The 23,217-nt window shown below is 34.6% G+C and overlaps 2 protein-coding genes across 12 annotated transcripts in view; one reads left to right on the top strand and one right to left on the bottom strand.

Moving 5' to 3' along the window:
• Positions 1-2,861: 2,861 nt before the first annotated feature.
• LOC144973033 (ubiquitin domain-containing protein UBFD1-like) lies at positions 2,862-14,634 on the top strand. The gene is made up of 8 exons (XM_078914991.1): positions 2,862-2,941; positions 4,176-4,358; positions 4,701-4,820; positions 5,755-5,790; positions 6,947-7,122; positions 9,910-10,084; positions 10,680-10,762; positions 13,504-14,634. The coding sequence occupies exons 1-8, from the start codon at positions 2,926-2,928 to the stop codon at positions 13,612-13,614; spliced, it is 900 nt and encodes a 299-aa protein (XP_078771117.1). The 5' UTR covers positions 2,862-2,925; the 3' UTR covers positions 13,615-14,634.
• Positions 14,635-16,332: 1,698 nt separating this feature from the next.
• LOC144973031 (double-strand break repair protein MRE11-like) overlaps positions 16,333-23,217 on the bottom strand; it is a 39,693-nt gene continuing 32,808 nt past the window's right edge. For 8 of the 11 annotated variants that reach the window (XM_078914980.1, XM_078914986.1, XM_078914983.1 and 5 more), the window contains one exon: positions 16,333-22,025. In XM_078914980.1, the coding sequence (XP_078771106.1) occupies positions 21,827-22,025 (199 nt within the window). In that variant the 3' untranslated portion in view covers positions 16,333-21,826. The remainder of the gene's footprint in view (positions 22,026-23,217) is intronic. The other 3 variants (XM_078914988.1, XM_078914990.1, XM_078914989.1) reach the window with 2 other exon arrangements.

Below are 23,217 nucleotides of genomic sequence, written 5' to 3'. Positions count from 1 at the left end.
CAGTGGCGGCTCGTAGGAAGATCAGGCGGGAGGACTATTGACCATTTAAAACTTGTTATTTACGTGTCACATACCCCAAGTTATCTTGGTCTTATAGTTGTAATGTAAAAAAAACTCTCAAAGCAACCAAAATATTCTCAATTAAAACATTACGTTAATGTTTGGAAGACTAAGGCAACTTTAACAGGGTAAACAATAAGACAATCATGCCTTTTATTCGAATATCAAATGAATCTGCCGAGTCTTAGAAAATTCAAAGTAATCTATATTATATTCTTCCATTATCCTTTATTGTGTTCTCATTCAATCAATGTATGTCCTGTAATTATTTTATTGTATTAAGCAATCTAGACGTCTATCCTCAAAAACGACACGGTAAAAAAAAAAAAAGAAAAGAAAAATGACCAAGACTTAACAGTGACCCACCGTCTCAAAGCGGTATTATGTCTAGATGAATTGAGTGCTGGACATTGAATTTATAGCCACAAATATAAAACTAGGATTTAGTTTTAGGTTGTTATGGTATAGCATAAATACTCTTTCTTGCATTGCAAAAGTTCGTATTTCTCATCAATCTATTATTCACCCTTTTTGAGTTGGATTAATCCCGACATTTAAAAAATGAACTTTTATATAGCGCAATATCCACTAAACGTGCTCAAAGCACTTTACAAGGGATCCCTGGCCAACAGCAACATTTAAAATGTATGACGGGACATGACGCCTGCTAGGCGATATTAAATGTTTTTCCGACGGAGACAACGTTGTTAACGGCCAGGTACTCATTTTACACCTGAATACGGTGAGAGAATGTGAATTCAAGGACTCAACTATGCGCCGAGCGAGGCTCGAACCTAGGACCTTTCGATCCGAAAGCGAGTGTCATTACCACTAGACCACACAGCCGCCCAATAATACTATTTTGATCTGTGGTTATAATCAGTTGCACACTACAAGGTCTTTACTAACTTGGCACCATTAGTCAGATATAATCTCTCACACAATAATATCAATCGACTTTCTGAATTGCGCTGAGTGATGAGGACGAGCAACCTCCAGAATATATTTTTTCTTTTCTTTTTTTTTTTCTTCTTCACCTCATAGTGTACCCGAGCTATCATTAGATCAACAAACTGATACAAAACTGCTCGCTGAAAATAATTGATTACTTATCGATAAGGTATAGTCTACCTTACTGTTTAAACGCTTTGTGATTAATCAAATTAAATGGACCATTTACAGTCGGGATTCGAGTTGATTAACCCTAACATCAATAAATATTGTTGTTTCCACCAAGAGAGTAGTCGAAACGATTCGACTCTGATTTCGTTAACGAAGTTCGAGTAGCATTGCTGTGACTGCACCATATGTGAAAACTGTTGGATTGTTTGTGTGATTTAAAAAAATAGGGGCAATTGTTCAACGTCACAGAATCGGGAATAAACTGATGCTCTCCCACGGCCTTAGAGCTCAGAAGGTCTACATGGCAGTGACAATTCGGCAACATCGCTTGGTAAAAAAAACACAAAAAACACCTAAAGAAGACCAGCCGGTAAACGAAGTTTAAGCCATCTACGACCCATTACTGTGGGTAGGTACTGACTTGATTAACACAGCTTAAATCCTATGGCTGCTATTTTCCACTCTTTTGTTACATTGTCCCATTCATCATCTTTGTTAAAGTAGCTATCAGCAAAGCTGATCGTTTCCCTTACAATCTATCTCACCATTAAAAAAAAAAGAAACACTTGATGGTTTCTCTTGAAATCTATGTCACCATAAAAACACGTTTTCTTAATGTATGCATTATGAACATAATTTTGATGTGTCTTCGTTTTATCCAAAACAAAACCATAGACATAACGCATCGCTCCAAAAAGGATATTTGTCGAGGTAAACCAGGGGCCAAAAAGGGGTTTTTAATTTTCAGTGACAAGAATGTGAAATTTTATAACATTTTTTTTTTTCAGTTGAAAAAATATATTTGTTCCCTTAACAAAACATAAAAAGTAAACCAAGTCTCATGATTTTATTATAAATTCCAATTTTAAAATCTTACCACACATATATTATATCGTTTTGAGGCGATAGGTCACAAAAATAAAGTTATTTATTTATGAATCGACACGGTGTCAACTATTTGCTTGTCAATGACTCCCTCGCGACCAACAATAAAGGTACTTTCTTAATTAAAGTAACAACCGTGCTAGTGTTTACAGAATGTCATTGGTTGCTTATTCTAGGGCGTTTGGGACGTCCTTTTGGGGTCAATAAGGTAGCCGTGAGCTGCTCGCCCAGCAGCTCAGATTTTACAGTTCCTGTTTGCTCATCCCCTTTGTTAAGTAAATCAACCATCCGTCTTATTCCGTAAAAATCTCGTTTGTAAAGGATATAAGCAATCATTATAGGACAATATAAAACACATTGAACGGCTTAAGACGAAAATTGGTCATGTTTTTGAAAAAGTCATAATAGATCAGGGAGACTGCAAAACTAATACTGCAGCACTAGAGAAGAAGAAGAAGAAGAAGAAGAAGAAGAAGGAGGAGGGGAGAAGGAGGAGGAGGAGGAGGAGAAAGGAGGAATAATAATAATAATAATAATAATAATAATAATAATAATAATAATAATATAATAATAATAATAATAATAATAATAATAATAATATAATATAATAATATAATATAATAATAATAATAATAATAATAATAATAATAATATAATAATAATAATAATAATAATAATAATAATAATAATAATAATAATAATAATAATGCAATACTCTTAAAATTAAAGCTAAAACACATTTCGGAAACAAGAAAAAGTTATGTGATATCATATTAAAATACATGGAGTCATTTCGGTTACTCAAATGAAGCTCTTGTCATAATAAGGAAAATAAAGTTCGGCTGAGTATCAACAACTATGGCGTCGGCATCAGGTAAACACAATGACTTGACGTGTATTTTGTCCCTAGGTTTTAGGAAGCTTTCTCAAAGGTCACAATATGTTTTGAATTTAATACAACGCTGTTACTGCCTGAAAGTGGCTTTTAATATATTTTACATGTTTTTGATTATTTAATCGTAGATATTTCTATCGAATATCAGATTTCGACTTGACTCACCACTCCTCAGCCTCAACTCAGCGACAGTGAGTGAGTGTCAGCTCTCAACCTCGAGAGTAATATTAATAAACAATCAACCCGTCAATCGGCATTGGCTAAGGAGCGAGGTCCTTGCCACCATCTTGCTTTGTTTACACAGAGACTGAGTTGCCACCTTGGCTGTTCTTGATAGTAGTAAAAATAGCACCACCTTGCCCGTCAATCACAATCCGACAATCCACTTCCACAAACAACCAGTCACCAGATTAAATTAAGACTAAGGAAACGAAGTAGCCATAGCACGAGCCTGCACTCAAGTAGACTACCGGGACTGATTGGGGATGTTGCTGGGTTGTAGAAGTTGAAGCTACTAACAATAAGTTACATGAGAGCCAGGGGGGACATGATAGATCATAGAAACTTACAAAATACTGATGGGAAAATATGACAAAGAAACGGGTGGATTGATTTATTAAGATGTCAAGTGATGTTGTTCCAAGAACAGGAAATAGAGGTCATCCACTGAAAATTTACCATCAGCATTCTAAAATATCACTGAGAAAAAATTAATTTGCCCTAAGACTAAGAGTCGCCAACATATGGAACAGTTTACCAACATCTGTTGTAACTGCGAATTCCATAGATCAGTTTAAAATCCGTCTTGATAAGTTCTGGTCAGATCAAGAAATGTTATATAACTTCAAAGCCAAAATTAAAGTAACCGGAAGTGAGGCATAAATGAAACCAAAGATGATTGAGTCCGGTGAAGAGGAGCCTTAAAAGGACCTGTATGGGAAACCTACTATAAGTAACTATAAGTAAGTAAGTAGTAAGTAAGTAATTATAAGTAAGTAAGTAGACATTGGTACAGCAGTGAGGTCCATGTCATTATCTTGATTAAATTCTGGGGATCTGGTTGCCACCTTGGCTGTTCTTACCAAATAGTAAAATAGAAGAAAGGAGAGGAGGGGAAGGAACACACAAGCACACACACACACACACACACACACACACACACACACACACACACAGAAAAGATTTTTATATTCTTTCATATTTTTTTTTCCAGAAATGCCCACAGATGGATCGTCTGTAGACAAATTGGTCGATGAAAAAACTGAATCTGAAATAAAGGATATACAAGAAGCAACATCTGACGGAGCAAGCCCAGCAGTTGTATGCACAGATGCTCAAATCAAATCAATTCTTGCTGCTGCTGGCCAAGGAGGCTTAGATGCTGATGAAGATTCGAGTAGGATTATTTAAATCCAACTTTCAGGACACTTTAAAAAAAACCTTTAAGCTGTTGAGAAAACTTCAAATATCTCTCTATATTTTAAAATGAAAATGTATGTGTTTAATTGTATTCAGAATGTTCAGAATAGAGGTCAGTTTTATTTGAATCTTGTATACAGCAATTTCTGTAAGAGTGCTTCCACCTGTAGAGAATTTAAAGTTTGTGTCAAAGGTATTCAAGACCGCATTTCAATACAATAAATATACTAATCTACTTTTTTTTTATTGTTTTGTTGAAAAATGAAATGTGTTGCTTGCAATTTGGTAACCATTTTATTCTTTTTTTTCTTTCTCTCAGATTGTGACGAACTGGAAAAGGTTGATTTTTTCATTGTTTTCAAAAAAGAGAAACATGAAGTCTCATTTCCCCTTGACCATACAGTGGGAAAATTAAAAAACCATATAGAAAAATTAACAGGTATGTGGAATTTCATTCTGGTGCTTTAATTCCTTTTGCAAAAGCAAAACTAAAAGGATTCGATGCATACCTGTTAACCAGTATGATTTTACATACTCATCGGTGGGAATTACCAGCTATGCGGCTTTGTCATGGTCTGGTGGTATGACACTCACCTTCGAATCGGAAGGTCCTGAGTTCGAGCTTCACTCGGCACATTGTTGGGTCCTTGGAAAGGCTCTTTACTCACTTTCTCTCACTGCACTCAGGTGTAAAATTAGTACCTGGTGTTGTCTCTGTCGGATGAAAATTGTAATATCGTCTAACAGGCGTCATGTCTCGACCTACGAGTTGCTGTTGTAATGCACTTTGAGCACATTTAGTGGATATTGTGCTATATAAATGCTCTATTTTATTATTATTGTTTGTTTTTAAAAAAATTTAGTGGCTTACCTTTTAAATGGAATCCCGGTCTCATTTCAAATCTGCAATTTTCCCATTCTAAGACAAAGTAACTACAATTACAACGTCATTATGACGTCAACAGCCACCAAGAACATGATCATCAATGTCACAACTACCACTGCCACTACTATGACCAGCACATCATCATAATCATCATCATCACCATCAACACAACCACTATGTCACACTATATCATCACTACCACCACAATTTCGTCCTGATCGCCTTTTTGTTTTTTTTATCACATAGTGTTCATAATATTATATATTATATATAGTAATACTTCCAATGTTTGGTTCATTAATTCTGTCAGAAAAAGTCTTATTTTGGCTGAAATTGATTATCATATTAATCAGATTGTATTAGTTTGAAATTGCGCTTTATTTCTAAGATCGATGTTGGTTTGTTTTTGGGATTTGTTTTCTTGATTTATTAATTTGGACCAATTATTTCTAATTGACTCTCTGACATTGTGATATATTTTTTTCAGGCGTTCCTGGTTCATTACAGAAAATTATGTATAAAGGTAAACAAAAAACAAACAAAAAATGTATATAATCATTTTAAGTATATTTTTTATGTACTGCAATGACAAACTTATTTTATTAGTTCGATGTTACTCTTCAGCCATGTTGATTTCCAAATGCAAGATTGAAACAACTCCAAACTACAGAAAGGAATAGATCAGTGACTATACTTCTACTCACCCACTTAGATCAGGCAATTATTATCTTCTTACTGTCTGTCACAGTGTTTCATCTTCCATGCATAGCCAAGCACTTGGATTTCACTTTCAGTGACCTTGATATCCAATATGGCAGAATGGCACATTCAGAAAGCATTCGAAAATTTTATTCATGTCTTGTCTTTATGAAAATATGTAGATGGTCTCATGGGGTGGTAAATGAGTGTCTCAAGCAGAGCAGTACTGTCTCATTTTAAAGTTGATGTTAAAATTTTTTAATAATAGTTTCATTGTACTGCAGTGTTATTTGCAGTGATTGTAACCAATGCCTAGAGTGGGATTGGGTGCAAAAGAAATATTTTTCAATATTATTATACTAAGAATTAAAAACTAAAAATCCAATGTTAGAAACATACTTGGGGTGAAAATATATAGGTATTTAGAACGGCGTGATTCTTACATATTTATGTATTTATTTTCAAAATTAAAAAAGAAGAATCAACATTGAGATCTCAAATGTATAAATTTTGTCACGAGGCTTTGTTATTATTTTTCTTTCATTATGAAAAAACAAGCAATATAAAACGGTTGAATTAGGCTTAATTCACATTTTATTATATTTGAATCTCAACATGAATGCCATTATTCATGAGCGTCTGCCAAAAACAAACTCTTAAAGATGGTAACTGTCATTCCATCCAGTGTTCTATGTCAGATCTTGAGAACTTGAATATAATTTTTCAAGTCAAAAGCTTTCCAGATGGTTCAGACAAAATCCTATAATTTTTATTCTGTTTTAAATATGGTAAAATAATTTGCAAAGAAATTATGAAACAGTGAATTTTCACGTATTATTAAACTTTGTTAAAAAGAGAACTATTTACGAAATAGATCTCATATATTTCAAAGTCTTTGTCATAAAAGGTTTATTATTTTTTACATTTTTTAATGTGTTTACTTTAAATTTCTCTCTTCTATTTTATTTCTTCTCCAAAAGGTATGGCAAAAGATGATGTTACATTACGAGATTTGAAAGTGGTGAAAGGATGTAAGATAATGGTGGTGGGATCTACTTTAAATGATGTTTTATCAGTCAGTGCTCCATCTCCCAAGGAAGTACAAGAGGAAAAATCTTCAACAAAAACCTCTAAGGAGCCCTTATCAGAACAGAAGGTACAAATGGACCATTTTCCTTTCAGTTTCTATAAAAAAATTTAGGATATATTACCGATTCATTGGGTTAAGCTGTCACTGGAATGCAAACTACATGTGTTAGTGCTAGAATCCATTAAGATGTAAATCATATAAGTGTATGTGCTGATTTAGAATGTAAGCAAAAATAATTTAAAACCTCAGATATATATCAAGATGAACTTGACTATTAGATATAGAATATTTAAAAATCGTGCCTTGATCTTGTACAGATATATTTTATGAGCAATAACAAATACAAAATAAAACTGGTTTGAATATTGATGACCTAATTGATATATTTATCAACTGAAATCACATGGTCATGAAACATGCTTACTTACTAACAGCTAAGCTAAATTTCTCAACAACAATAACAACAAAAATGTAATGAGAATTTCTATTTAACATAGTACATGATGAATAAGCTAAACGTAAGATCACAGATCTAAGAGGTGCTTGATCAATATAAAAGTAAACAATTTGGGAGCAGTCCCTGGTGCAAGATACAAATCGAAAAATGAATATATAAATATTGCTGATGCGATTATATGAAATAAGTTAAAGCACATAAGGTTGAAGTTAAAAAGTGTTTTATGTGATTAACATAATAATATAAGCTGTGTAACAAATTATGATTGAGGAATATTGACATTTGGAAACTATGCATGAACTTTTCTGTTGATTCCATTTATATTATCAGACCTGCCAACCGTCCTTGATTGTCCGGGACAATCCCGGATTTCAATATTGGGGAAAAGCAAAAAGAAGAAAAACATTTTTAAATATGTGATTTTTTTTTCTACAACATCAAATGAATAAAATGATGCGCATTTATCAAGTTCAAGCCGCCATATCGAGAAACAGATTAATGTCACACTGGTGATATTAGGCGAATACGGTTATCACAGATTCTGACCCTTAGTTGTAACCAACACAGTGAATACTTTTAAGAGGAAGCACACATGTAAACACTTTTTTTAGGGCTCGATGATTTCTTGATTTCTACGAGTGAATAAAACTCACAAAATAACACAAATCATTTTAACAACAAGCCTTAACACCGAGATACCAGTCCCATGTGGATAAGTCATTGTAATTTTTGTCCACAAACTAAGGGACTGATTTTGGTAGATAATGCATTCACTCAATACATGATGTGCGAGTATTGGTCATTTGTAGTCAGTTTTTGCCATTCAAGAACCCCCACCAACATAGGGAGGCTCTTCTCATCAAATCTCTGGGGTGCGCTAACCCATGTGGAGCAAACACAAGACTAGAAATCGACTCCCCCCTCCCCCCAACCAAACACCAATCCTCTTTGACCAGACCGTTTCCTCTCAAAGATTTGACCAAGACAAAACTCCCCCATTCCAATCACTCTCAAGGGACTCCTTCTTCTCTTATTATTTTGCTACCACTACCACAACCTCTACTACTAGTACTACTACTTCTACTACTACTATACTACTACTACTTCTACTACTACTATTACCACTACTTCTACTACTACTATTACCACCACCACTGTATGGAGACATCATTTGACATCTTGTCCATTAATAGTTGTAAATATTTAAGATTCTATTATCTTCTTCCTCCTCTCTACTCCCTCCTTATCCTCTTCTTTTTCTTCTTTCTTTCTTTCTTTCTTCTTCGTCTTCTTCTTCTTTTTCTTTCCTTCTTTATTTCTCCTATTTGTTCGGTTGCCTGTTATTTCCAAGCAACATATATAAGAATACAAATTTTAAGTTAAGTTATATGTGTTCTGTTTGCTTAGACTGCCAACGCAGTTGTCCACAACATTCAGGCGCAATCCCTATTTCCATTTTCCAAAGGTTGGTAGGTGTGTGTTATGTGCTCCTAAAAATTAATTAATTAGACTGATTCTAGCCTATAGACTGGTGCTGATTAGCCATTGGAAAAGCGAAGCGCTAGTTTGGGTTAAAATTTGAATACTACAATTTCACATAATAACTGTTGAATTATTTTTCACAGTATCTGAACGGTTCTGGTGTCATTTTAAAGAACAGGGATCAAGGTTTCTTTTGGTGTGATTGAAATTATCGTAGGCAGATTATGTCAAAAATTATAATTTGATTAAAAACACGTCATTTTAAAACTTTTGTAATTTAAAAAAAATTGAGAGAGCTAAAAAAATAAAGATAAGGCATCTAGATAATTCATGTATCTATATCTATGCCAAATTTCATCAAGATTGAAGGCGGTGCAGTATGTTTAATTTTGGCTGCCAGTGACCAACCCTCTTTTCTCCACGCTAAAGTCCCATTACAATCAGTAGTCAGCTTATCAAAAGGTTGTCCGAACTTAGGAACCATTTATCATAGATCTAAAAGTAAGGTATCATATTAAATGGTTTTTAAAGACTTATCTGCCTATATAAAAAATAATTAGCAATTTTTATTTTTGAAAAAATATCAAACTACCTAAATTAAATTTCAGTTGGGTCCTCGTTCACTTGATAATTTTATCCACAGCCGTAAATATTTTGTTTAATTACATAAGCGACAAACTAATGTTTAGCTTAAATTCAAATGCAACAACTTATTATAAAACAGAGTTATATCAAACCTTATGAAACCCATATATCACTCATTTATGAGGCCTGAAAATTGATTTTTCTTGATTTCAGTTTTAATGAGAAATAAATGTCATGAAAATAATTCTCTCATCCCCAAAATTCAGCCATGACTATTTAAGACTGTTTCTTCGATTTCTCTATTTTAAATATTATATTTGTATTCACAGCAACACAAAAAAGTATTAGATAAATATGGCAAGCCTGACGATGTTCCGGCGGGTGTCAAGTCTGTATCCGAGTCCCTCCCCCCAACCCCATTGTCTGGCATGTACAACAAAGCAGGTGGGAAAGTCAGGCTTACATTCAAGCTGGAGGCTGATCAGCTTTGGATTGGCACAAAAGGTATGCCATTTAGTTATTGAACCATATTGGATTTTACAATAAAGTATGCATTTTGTCTGTGGTTTGTTCAGGCTCTATGCATTTCAAAATGTCCTATGACACATCAGATCCATATTCTATTATGTCATGGTGATTCAGGTGTTGAAAAGTAACTTCAATATTTACTAGAAACATACAATTTTAGTTTTTGTGCTCTTGTTACATATGTTCTATGTTAAAAACATTGCCTTCCTCTAAATACTGCCAATATTCTCACACCTCAACTTTGAATACAACTGACCAATCAATTTGGTGAGAGTGGGGCAATTTTACACAAAGCAGAGTGATATCACGTATTGCGATAATTCAACTGTGAAATGCAGTTGATGGTTTGGTTTGAACTCAGATTGGATTCCTTTCAGACTGAATGTTATTCAACTTGTGTATGGCAGACATGTTGTGTCTTTGTGTCAGCCGTAAAATTAGATTGTATTTTAAAATTTCTGGTATCTCATGATTCGAGTAATTGCATTAAACAATTTTGCACTGTATTTTAAGTCATCATACTGGTAATCATTAATCAGATACTTGTACCTTTATTCCCATCTACGATTAGAGAGGACAGATAAAATCCCAATGCAGTCAATAAAAGCTGTAGTATCTGAGCCTATCAAAGACAATGAGGAATATCACATCATGGTAAGTAAAATTTGTTTTCTCTTCCCATTGTTTGTCCTCTCATCTTTATCTAGTAAGACGTAAGAGGCATTGCTACCCATGATGTCTGTTAATAGCCAAAGAAATTATATCTGTTCTTAGATAAAGATTTTCCACTAGATGCCAGATTTGATGCATGCTTTTAAAAAAAAGTTACCATTTCTTGGTCTAATATCCTTTTCAATACGAATAATGATATTCAAAAAGTGGCAGTTTATTTTTTTGTAATTCCAAGTAAAATAAGAGTACATGGGACAGTACCTTTTAAGTATCTGTGTCAGAACTGGAAAATTGGTAAGATTCTTACTAAGAAGGAAGTAGAGAGAGATTTTATGGCTATGGCGACATCATTTTAAGAGCACAAAAATCGAAATATTTTTGTTTTGTTTTATTTTATGTATAATTTTTTTAGAAGGTAGAAAGACGATACATGTCATTAGAAAACAAATTTAGTAGTGAATTAAAGAACCACAACTTGTTTGTTATTATTATTATTTGTTAGGACTTGTTTAGATGTGTGTGTTTTAGTTTTTTTCTTCTTTTTTATATACCCACTTTTAAACGTGGAACAAGAAACAAATGAAATGGTCTAAATATTATTATAATATGGTGGAAAAAGTATTTAAAAACTTTGAACATTCAGTTCTGTGAGAAAAACATGATTGCCATCTTGGATAAGCACTTCTTATTACCTGCTACAGAGAAAATATAATGAGATTGATAATGATAAGGACACACTGCCATAAAGTGTTATAATCTTAAAATCAGCATCAAAATATAATGAGATTGATAATGATAAGGACGTACTGCCATAAAGTGTTGTAATCTTAAAATGAGCATCACAAGTTCCACATTTTTATTTTTAAACAACTGCACATCTAACAAAATCCAGAAATGTGTGTGAAAATTTGAATTTAGTTGGAGTGATGCACAAATTTCAAGCAATCATTCTTTTTTGACGATACGTTTTTGTTATTGTGCACTTTGATGGTTGCAACAAAGATACAAATCTCAAACTTGCAGTGTATCTTTGGCCTTGGATAAGGTTTTTTACTCTCAAATTTAAATTATGTGGTCCTAAAATTGAAAGGATTATTAAAAATGTTCATGGTGTGCCTTTTTTTTTGGTTCCTGATGGCACAATATTATTACAGTGCAACCTCTGGATAGCGACAACACCTGGATAGCGACATTGACCCCTGGTCCCGAATTTTTTGCTATTTGTTATTAGTAATAAAAACCCCAAAATAACGACATACATTTTAGTAAAACTCCTGGTTAGCAATATCGTTATAACAATAATCCGCAGTTGATGCTGATGATTAATACCCAAGCATCGTCATCTCATACTCTAAACGCCTTTTCCCCCCTTCCAATGAGATTGCTTTGTTACCGACCAATCAGAACACATGTTTACTACACTGCGTGGAATCAGCGCTTGATCACAACAAAAGAAGTTTATCAGTGGATGGTACTCTCAAGGGTCCATTAACTATCCACGATAGCTACCTGAGGTCAGTTGAGAATAGCTGATATCAGGCAATGCCGTATCCAATGGGGGCAATTAAGGATATTTATGGTCGAAAGCAGCAACTGCCTCTTTCACTTTATTATTTTCATTTGAAAAATCAGTTGTTCCGCTAAACATCAGTCCACATTTGATCTTATTGTGATTAATACCTAGTTTTTTTTTGTTTTTTTTTTTAAATATCGCAATATTTAGGTCTATTCATTTTTTAGTGCTTGTAAATTTTGGTGCACTTAAAAAAGAACCTCGGTATTCAACTATCATCAGCAGTATCGTATGGATTTCATTTTAATTGAAATCAGAACTTTATTCTTAGTTTTGTCAAATGACATTCAAGTACTGCTTATGATCAAAGCAAAGACAATACACATTTGAAAGTGAAATCGAAACTGGTATAGAAAGAACGAAGTTGACATCACTCAGGTTTTTGTTATTGTGATTTGCCATCCATGATTAATTCCCACTAAACTGTATTAACCAGACTGTAAACGTTCAAGGTTACACATAGTTATGTGTGTTAGTCCATTATTTTTCCGGATGGCAATGTTGTGAGTTTCTTAGTCAAGCGCATAACATCTATACCCTTTATAAAAGGAGAAATAATCATTCTAACGTTTTTGGACGTGTCTTCTCTCAGGCACTGGACCATGCATTGCACTGTTAGGTATTCATGCGTCTCACCACGCCCCCTTTTTTCGCCATCTTGAAAACCCCGGAATAACAACACCCCTGGATAACGACATAATTTTCCGGTCCTGGGCCATGTTGTTATCCAGGGGTTGCACTGAATTATTATTATTATTTTTATTATTAAGACCAGTGAAGTGCCGAATGTGCTCAATCTAATCAAATGACTGGGTCTGTGTCTCCAACGTTTGTTAACCCGTTAACCAAAGTTGAATATATATTTTATATAATGTTTAAATCTCTCAGATCCATATAATTAAATGATAATGAAAAGAGATTGAAGAGGGATGGTTTATGCACTGTGGTTAACATAAGGTTCAATATTTTGAGTATGAGATGAAAGACCATTCGAAAGAGAGCCAAGCAAAAGGAGGAAAAGAGACCAGCGTAGTGTTTTTAACTGAGAATAACAGAGTGGTGATTGATTATCACTTTCCTCAGCAGGTCTGAAATTTGAATTAAGGATGAGGGCAATATTTTCTAAAACATGTTTCATTCTTATTTGCAGGGAATACAATTAGGTCCAACAGAGGCATCTCGTTATTGGATTTATTGGGTGCCTGCTCAGTATGTTGAAGCTGTGAAGGAAGCGATCTTGGGAAAGTGGCATTTTTTCTAAGTTATTTAATGTTTTTGATGATGACATGTTTTCAAAGAATGATTCTCTGTTATTTTGTTGTTGTTGTTTATGTAAAGAAGAAATATGAGATTGACCTAAGGAAATTTTCTTATCTGTTGTAAAATGATGTGAATGTGATTTTTGCATGTAATGACGAGACACACGAGCCTAAAATTGAATTTAATAATACTTTTACATTTCTTACATTTCGTCTTTGCATCTAACTGTGATCCATACTATCTCAGTTCTAAAATGTCAAATTTCCACAACGAAGTAACAGGCACAGCCAAGTAATACCTGCTCTATAACTTTATTCAGTTGCATGGTATTTGAAAGTTTCATCATGTTTGAATCAATTTTTGATACGTCATATATTCAGTTATGATTTTATGGAATATGGTTGAGAAGTAGAGAAAACATTTATCCAAAAATGAGCCGTTTGAGAAAATATATTCTAAAAGATAATTTTATTTGAGAGTGTGTGTGTATATGAGAGATAGAGGGAGAGAGAGAGAGGGGGGGGTAGAGAGAGAGGAGAGAGAGAGAGAGAGAGAGAGAGAGGAGAGAGGGGAGAGAGAGAGAGAGAGAGAGAGAGAGAGAGAGAGAGAGAGAGAGAGAGAGAGAGAGAGAGAGAGAGAGACCCCCAGTCTGTGTGTATGTGATTTAGATGATAGAATAATGGATTCCTTTTTAAAAGTTTGTGGACTTTTTTTGAGGGATTTAGTGCAAACGAAGTTCAGTGTATTGTTCAAGGTGTTACAAGTGTTAAATATGAGTAAATGATTAGAGCGCGCAACATTCTGCTTCTGTATTATCAGTCATTTTGATGCTTTCAATAGATATAATTTTTTTCCAAGTAGAAATGTGTGATAATTGAATAATTTCTAGGATTTCTTTCAAATGTTAAAGGAGTCAGATATGAATGCTCTGGCAGTGACAATGTTTGCATTGGCATGGATTCAAGCAGATGATTTGTGACTATGATTTTTATCTCTAAAATAAACTGTTGATGAGATTCAAGTCATTTGTGTTTTGTATTGATTTTTAAAATGCCTTTCAATAAGTTGGGACTTCAGGGCGATGGAACACTCAGCTTTTCATTTACCTTATTATTGTCTGTTGGGTGTCGTATTGGATTTAAGGGAAAAAACTTACCGTGACATTAGGTCCAGTAATTTTTACCATTTAATTTATATTGAGCCATGTGTCAATAGGGAAGAAAAAATGTGATGTCAAAAAACTGGTTCCAGTCTCATTGGAAATATAAAACCACTCTTTTGGAGGACTGAATACATACATCATTGGGTAAATGATCTTCATGTTTCAGAGTGGTGACATGTTATTTTCTAGTCTAAAAATATGCTGGTCATCAATAAAGATCATCCACCCTCACTCTTTTACATCCCGTATTCCTTAGAACCTGCTGATACAACCTGCTAATAAAATAGATACAGTGCAACATGCATTCGACAAACTACACAGGACAGTTGGGTTGAATCTGTGTTTTGTGTTACACTAACACGGCTGTAAGACAAGAGACAGAAACTGTGATTTAGCCTACTGTACAAGTATTGATGCTATGCACTTAGTTAAAATACTCATAACATCCATGAGCTGGATTAAACGTTCGAACACACAAAACTATGTGTAACCTTAAACGTTTATAGTCTGATTGATACAATTTAGTGAGAAAGTATTTATTAAAATGGCTGGCAAAAATTTTGTTCCTTCTATATGACCTCAATGTTTGCACATCCTGGTCTTGTAGATTCATACCTTTTTTTTTGTTGGCAAATAATGAATATCATTGTTTGTTTTTGTTTTTAAGGGTTGAACGGCACTTGCAACACATTTAGGCTATATCAGCGCCAGTAAAAAGGAAGAAAATGGGATATTAAAAAGTTCTAGAATTACAAATAAAGCACCCAAGAAAAAGTAAGACGTAAAGGAACTGGGAACAAATAGGGATCAGATGTAGATTCCAAGAGCACACTATCAAAGTACTTAGTTTGAGACCACCTATGTCTCATCCGGACACAAGCACAAAATCCCACCAAGAGGAATGCACTCAAATGCTTACATTATAAATTCAAAATAACAAATATAATAATACATAACATAGATGATTTACAAGGAAAAAAATATCATCTCCCAAAACTATAACTATGCATTCGACTATATCCCTCCCAGCCAAGGAATTCTGGCAAGGATCAGGACAAAACTAAGTAATTTCATTCCAAGACAATGACAGGAAACAATTGGAAAACAGGTATGGGGGGATAGAAGACGCAGCATGTACCTCCCTGCCCACTATGGGAGGTCAGGATCCCCACCCAGAAATCATTGTGTCCAAAATGTATGGTACTGGTATAATCCAAATGCGCTTTGTAAATAATAATGAAGATAGTAAACATTGCGCATATATTTATTGGTATTCAATTGTGTAATCCACAAGCCAAGCTTGACTTGTAGCATTATTGATAGGTGAATAGAGAAACAAAAAAGCAGACTTAATTCTAATAGTAATAATTGATAGGACACATTTCAGCAAACCCTATTACACTTATGGATTTATGGATTTATATGGATGATGACTGAGATATTGAAAGTTTTGGAATAAGCCTGGAATGCTGTGTTATTGATATAATACTAAGCAGCTCAGATTTTAAAAAAAATGAAACCAAAGTTTTATGAGGAAAAATAAACAAGATACAAATGTTGTGAAATGAATATTTAATGTACAGAAAGGTAACAAATACATACAATAACAACATGCGGTTTTATTCAATTAAACATCACCATCAAATTCAAGCAAATGACATTCTCAAACAAGATTCAGTTAATAAGGCAGCTCTACAACCTGGATGATGACATAGACAACCTAAAGATCATCCTGAATTTCGAATAAAGTTTGATTTTTGCATCACTTGGCAGGCCCAGATTACTTATTTATTTAAGGAGCTGGGGAACACAGTAAGATTAATCTTCCTAACCAGACTAAAAAGACCCCATACCCCACTCAAATTGTAAATATATTAAATAATATATAATACAGTACAGAGCGGATATATTGACAACGGTTATATCGACATCACGCATATATCGACATGACATCAAAGTCCTGTTTTTTTTTTCGCTATATAACATTCGTAAATAAAAATCACCTCTATCAACATATATTTTACCACCAGATGATTATATCGACTTTGCGAACCATTGATACTGACAATAATTTGTATAAAAAAAGAATGAATACAATATATATACGATCAAGATATCCTGCAGTGAAGTACAACACAACAGCCAATTAAAATGCAGAGATATACTTCCATGATGTAAAATAACAGTCAAAGAATATGCGACATTATTTAGCAATGACTATCCCGCACAAATCTTTGGGCCTCTTTTTCACTCACAAAGTGCCAAAATTCGCGACAAAATATGGAACGAAGCCGTTCTGTACATGCTATTTTAAAAAATTAATTACAACGCTGTTTATCGATGATTATGACTGAAAGTTGGCACACAGTTAGAAAAGAGGTCAATTTAGATTATGTCAAGTGACAAAACTCGTGCGATTACCAGAAGACCGTTAAAAAAAAAGGCTGATGAGAAATGATCCCCAAATCACCCACTACACTCGAGCACGGAAATCTCTAACAAGTCAGGACCAGGCCCATTTGTTCGAGATTTCTGTGTTTTCAAGTTTTCCGTGTTGAGTATTTTACAAAGGATATGAGGGAGGTAAATGGGTGGTCTTGATAAAAGTCATATTATAATGATAACTCTCCATTATTGTGAACTCTGTCAAGAGTGATAAATTCAATTTCCATTTCTCTGCCATCTTTTACAAAATTATGAAGAGATTTTTCACTGGTGTTGCGTTTAGAGCATCTTGTCTTGTTCAATTACAGAAATGGAATGACAATTCCCACTGCCTGTGCTTGACAAAAACACAAAGCCAGCATATCGCATTGTGGATTACACACTCAGCACGCGACGTCATTACCTACGAATCCGGTACCTAAAATCACTATCACTCTTCACTTAACACCCTCATGCTAATCCCTCTTACCCATAGCAGGCCAAAGAGAGAGGGAGGGCATTGCTCTCACACAGCCCTCACCTCACCTTCCCCACCCCTAATTGTTAATATCATTTTAATACATAACAGTTTCTGCCTAAGGCAATCACTGCCTTGTTAGTCTCCCATCCCGATGATACTAGTCATTTTGCTATGGTACTGGCACCTCAGATTAAATACCATAATATGAGGTAATAATGGAGTGATGGATGGTGTGCATAAGACGATGGTCAAACATGCTTCTCAATTCCCCCTTAGTTCAACATGCACACGCACACATAATATATGCCACACACACACACACACGCATAATACATTAACTGACACTGACCACTACGGGGAGAATGATGGCATCTTTCGTTTCCGTTCAACACAAACAATTCGTAACAAAAAAAAATTCAATGGAACCCAATGGAATGTCCAGTTTGTTCCAGATTTCCTGTTGGCCCCGGAAAGTGTTCAGATTTTCATGTTGCCAAAACTAATGAAATAGAGGGATTAAAACGGGGAATTGTATTGAGTTTGAGAATTCTGTGATTTTGAGATTTTCATGATCGAGTGTATGTGCAAGACAGTCTATCTGTCTTTGTAAGCTGTCCTGGCCAATCCCTGTCTGATGTTGGTAAATGAGGCAGACTTCTCATCAAAGTACTTAGTTTGAGATCATCTAAAAGTCTCATCCAGACACCAGCACAAGATTCCACTAAGAGGAATAAACTCAAATGTTTACAAATATGTTAAAAATATAAAAATAACATACATAACAAAGAGATGAGTTACAAGGAAAAAAATATCATCTCCCAAAACTATAACTATACATTCCAACTGTTTCCCTCCAAGCCAAGGACTCGGCCAGGGTCAGGACAAAATTAAGTAATCTCATTCAAAGACAAAGACACAAAGCAAATACAGGGGGATAGAAGACACAGCAAGTACTTCCCTGCCCACTATGGGAGGTTGGGAACCCCACCCAGAATTCTCGGCTTCAATATTATCGGCAAGGTCAATGCCACTATTACTGGTACTTAGTCTCGATACCACTGTACAATAGTTAAATTTTAGAAGACGCCATTGTTGACAATGTGGAGTCAGATGATAGTGCACCACTGGGACCTATTTCCGGCCATGCCACAATAGTAGCTATCAAGACCCTAGACAGTTTTGCACAGCAACTTCAAGAGGGCCCCTTCCTTATTTGTCAGTGCTGAGGAAAGGGTCCCTAAAAATATTCTTGGCCTTCAGAGACCAACCACAATAACAGACTTATTAAAGTCAAATAAAGTGAACCATAATAAATTTAAAAATTGGCCCTTTTAAAGGCCACCAAATCATTAAGATTGATTTCCCTTGTTATTACCTTGTTTTTTCTCAATTGTTTTCCTTTCATTTTTCAGAATGACTGATATATCGACATTTTACCACAGTCCTGACAATATCGATATATCCGTTCCAGACTGTAACTATAATCCCATACAGCTTCAACCAAAAAAAAAAAAAAAGAAAATGAAACAATACACTTTTGAACATCCTCTCACATAGACACAGACAGTTGGCTATCTCCCTTGTCGTTGAAAATCAAAGCCAGGAATAAATTCATTAAAGAACAAAGTTAGAAAGCCACATGGAACATGAAAATGACAACAAGGGAAACAAGGGGGAATAAATGAGACCACAATAATGGGTGGACCGAGGTCAACAATATAGTTGAACGTATTATTTGACAATTAAATTTATTTTGTAAATAAACATTTAATTTGACTGTTCCTAAACAGCTGATATAAGTGGCCCAGTAGACATGTTAGAAAATTCGACCTGCATGCAAAAAAAAAAATTAAGAAAACTGCTTTAATGACAGTCAATAATATTTTTCAAGTCCCAAGGCCCAACTTCACAGGTAGTGAGTTCAATTTAGATCTAGCAGAAAGAATGTTTGCAATGAACTAATACTAATATCATATCCAGAGGCCAGCAAGAAATTATTACATTTCAAGTTAAAGGAGATCAAAATAAAATCCAGCTCGTTGAGCAGCAAGGATTTCAAGGTCTATTTTCCTTGATATTGTCAATGACCATGCATCCCTTACAACAAATTTCAAACATTCTGGCCTATACAGAAGTACATGATTGATTAATAAACGTTTTAAAACGGTACATAACTCTCAGATTACTTAAAACTTATGATTTATTGAATAAGTGGTAATCACTTAAATGTCATGTCAATTCAAGAAGCGAGAAAAAGAACAAAAAACACAAAAACATAAACAAAAGTCAAAATAATAATTGGGACAAATTAAGTCAAACAATCACCCTCCACCCAATCCTTCATTCTGTACCACAAAGTAGGTACCACTTGTATATATTAAATATCCTCACTTAAACAATGCTCAATGCCCTTAACAATGTTTCATAACTTCCTGTCCCTTGGCATGTAGGCGAATTTTGTTGTAGTGATTATAAGCTGCCAGAAGCTGTTGACTATCAAGATTTTTATACATAGAGGACAAACTAAATATTTCTCTGTTGCTGATCTGTTTTTTTTTTTTAGTAATGTATCTATGTTTTCATTGTTTTTTGTTCTTGGCTGAAGAAGGGTTTTGAGCCTCAAATGTTCCGTGTTTGGTATTTTGTTCTTTTCTGAAGCTGTTTTATTCATTTTTGTTTAACAATTTTGTTGTAAGGATTTACAGTAGAATAAATCTCTTTTTCTGAAATACTGCATATTTAGGCAAAGCAGGCATTTAGGCAGCTGAGATTTAACGATTAGAATTCTATATATTTCATTAAAAAGAGACAATGTTACATGCTATTGGATTGATTTATAGATTTATCCACCCAATAGCCGACATTTCAAAAAGTGACTGGTTTTTGACAGTTGAAAGGTCAAAGATTCGAAGTTGTACAAACAATTGTGTTGCTAGCATAAGAATAAAGGTTAAGACATTGTTTCATCGTCTTTTTGGCTGTTCAGTTGGGATAAAATGGGCTAGTTTTTCTTTAAAATGAGTGTGAGATCTGTAAAATATATATAAAGGAAAGGGGTATGGTATTCACAAGGTTTAGAAAATCAAATAACATTGATTAGTTTACGGTTTTGAAATTGACCCAGATTGCTTGGAAGAAGAAATTTTGTAAGTTGACAATACAACAAACAGAAGAAAAAATACTGCAAAATTAATACTTGAGATAGAAAGAGAGTGAGAGAGCAAGCATGCGAGAGAGAGAGAGAGAGAGAGAGAGAGAGAGAGAGAGAGAGAGAGAGAGAGAGAGAGAGAGAGAGAGAGAGAGAGAGAGAGAGAGAGAGAGAGAGAGAGGGGGGGGCTGGATTTTTTTTGTTTGTTTGTTTGTTGCTTTAGGTCTCTTCCAACACAATTGAGGTTATATGAGAGACCGCTGAAACAAAAAAACAAGCAATCTAACAAAAATAGTACAAATGTAAATCAAAATCATAACCATAAGATATCATAAGCTAAATTATAAATAACCAAGAACAAACAGGCAGAAGATTTACAGAAAAAAAAAAAAATCCCCTGTCAAAAATACAATCACAAACCAAAGAAGCAGGATAGGCTAGTAAAGAGAAGAAGAAACGACATCACTATCGGATCGTACACCCATGCGAACATCATAGGTATATGATTCAAGGGTGATGCTCCCATCCAACCACCCGCTAATCGGAGGGGGGCTGGAGAGTGTGGTGCAGAAAAAGAGGAGATAAAAGAAGATAATGATGCTGGTGATGATTTCGATGGTGACGATAATGATAATGGTAATGAAGAAGAAAAAGAAGACCCTCCATGTCCTGACGATCTTTGTGTCAAGATTCACTGAGGCAATTGCCCATGCCACACCTTTTAATCAACTTGGTTTTAGTTTTAGGCTAAAAGAAACAATAGCTTTCTCAGAAAAGTTAGTCTTATAACCTATTTTTTATGTTCTGTTTGTTTACAAGGTTTGTACGACTTCCATTGATTGGTTCGAGAGTCGAAGCTCAGAGGTGAAGACACTTTTCATTTTCCTAGTATCGGAATTAATATGAGTCTCAAACTGTCTTAACTTTCACACACTTTGTGTAATTTGCTTACCAAAAAATTTCTCCTAAAGTGAGAAAAATAACTCAGAACAAATGATTCATTTTCTTCTACGAGAAGAGGGTTTTATATTAAAACTAGTGTCCTCTTCCTCTGAGCTTATCTCTGTAAACTGAATGCCTTTGTTTCCAATTTTGCGCTTTTTGTTTGAAGTTGCTGTTTTCTTTAGAGCTCTTGGCTGGCTTTGCATGTCATCATCACTGTCATCCAAAATGATTGCATCTTCATCTGAATCACTACTGGAAAAATTGAAGAAGAAAAAAAAGTATCATAAATAAGCTACTTAAAAGGAGCAAAACTGTTTTTATCAAAATTGAAAATAAAACAAAAGCAAACATACATGTCTTGTATTCCTTTCAAACTTCTCCAAGTGCAATGGTAAAGACCAACTGCCTGATACAGAGAGCACTCGGAATAAAGTTATACTAACTATTCTGAAGAAAAAAAGTAGGAACAAAAACTAAATGACACATTCTTTGTGATATATGCAAACTCCTTAATTGGGACAGTACTGTTCATCGAATACTGTGTATCTCTTTTACTTGACACCATTAAAGCCACCTCCCATTCAACGAAGTTAATGACCACACACCTCAACTACAGCGGAGTAATCAAAACCGAAAAAAGTATGCTGAGTGGAAATAAGACTGGCAATGAAATAATATTGCATGTCTTTTCGTACTCAGTGAAATTCATTACCATTGGCAATGTCTGGTAGACAGCATTCATATTATAATACACTAACAATAAGGGCATGGGGCCATTGATTCGTGTGAGTTATGTCTGGCAGTGGCTTGACTCAATGCCAGGGGCAGCGACACTCAGTTACATTGCAAAGGGATGATTTTGCCTCTATCTACACATATAATTGCGAATGAAGATGACTGGCCAGGTGTGAAGAAGAATGGGATTCATGGGAGTGAGAAGATGACATTTCTGAGGGGATGCAAGCTGTGATGAGGGGGTAGGGGTGAAAGGAGGGTGTGTGTGTGTGTATGTGTGTGTGCGGTGATCCATTTATCTTTAATAACTTCAAGTCCTTACAAGGTTATATCCCTTGTTTAATAATGTCAAAAGTGACACCGCAGATCTATCGAAACCCTGGTTATAACGAGCATTGACCTTCAGAGGTCAACTTCATTTTAATAAGGTGTAATAATAATAATAATAATAATAATAATAATAATAATAAAAACGAAAACAGCTCATTTTCAATGAAGCAGAGGATTTTAATTGCTCATTTGCTATAGAACCAGCACTCATTTTACAAGCAACGGGTCTAGTATGGACCCCGCATAGAGTTGAGATTTTTTCTGATCCCCTTGTCATCCAACAATGATTGGATGGCTGTGTCTGTTTGAACTGATGGAAATTGCTTTGGGATGACAGGTGTCCTATTTAATGGATAGCTAGCAATTTCTATTGCCAATT

This window comes from Berghia stephanieae, chromosome 5 (genome assembly GCF_034508935.2).
Source record: "Berghia stephanieae isolate SIO BIC M18660-M18661 chromosome 5, UCSD_Bste_1.3, whole genome shotgun sequence".
NCBI lineage: Eukaryota > Metazoa > Mollusca > Gastropoda > Nudibranchia > Aeolidiidae > Berghia > Berghia stephanieae.
Note: the sequence above shows the minus strand (reverse complement) of the source record. Positions and strands in the feature narration are given on the sequence as shown.

Excerpts from the sequence above, each read along its gene's own strand:
- LOC144973033 (XM_078914991.1), top strand. Across the intron at positions 4,359-4,700 it reads AGATGCTGATGAAGATTCGA|ATTGTGACGAACTGGAAAAG; the intron begins GTAGGATTATTT and ends TCTTTCTCTCAG. Across the intron at positions 4,821-5,754 it reads CCATATAGAAAAATTAACAG|GCGTTCCTGGTTCATTACAG; the intron begins GTATGTGGAATT and ends TATTTTTTTCAG.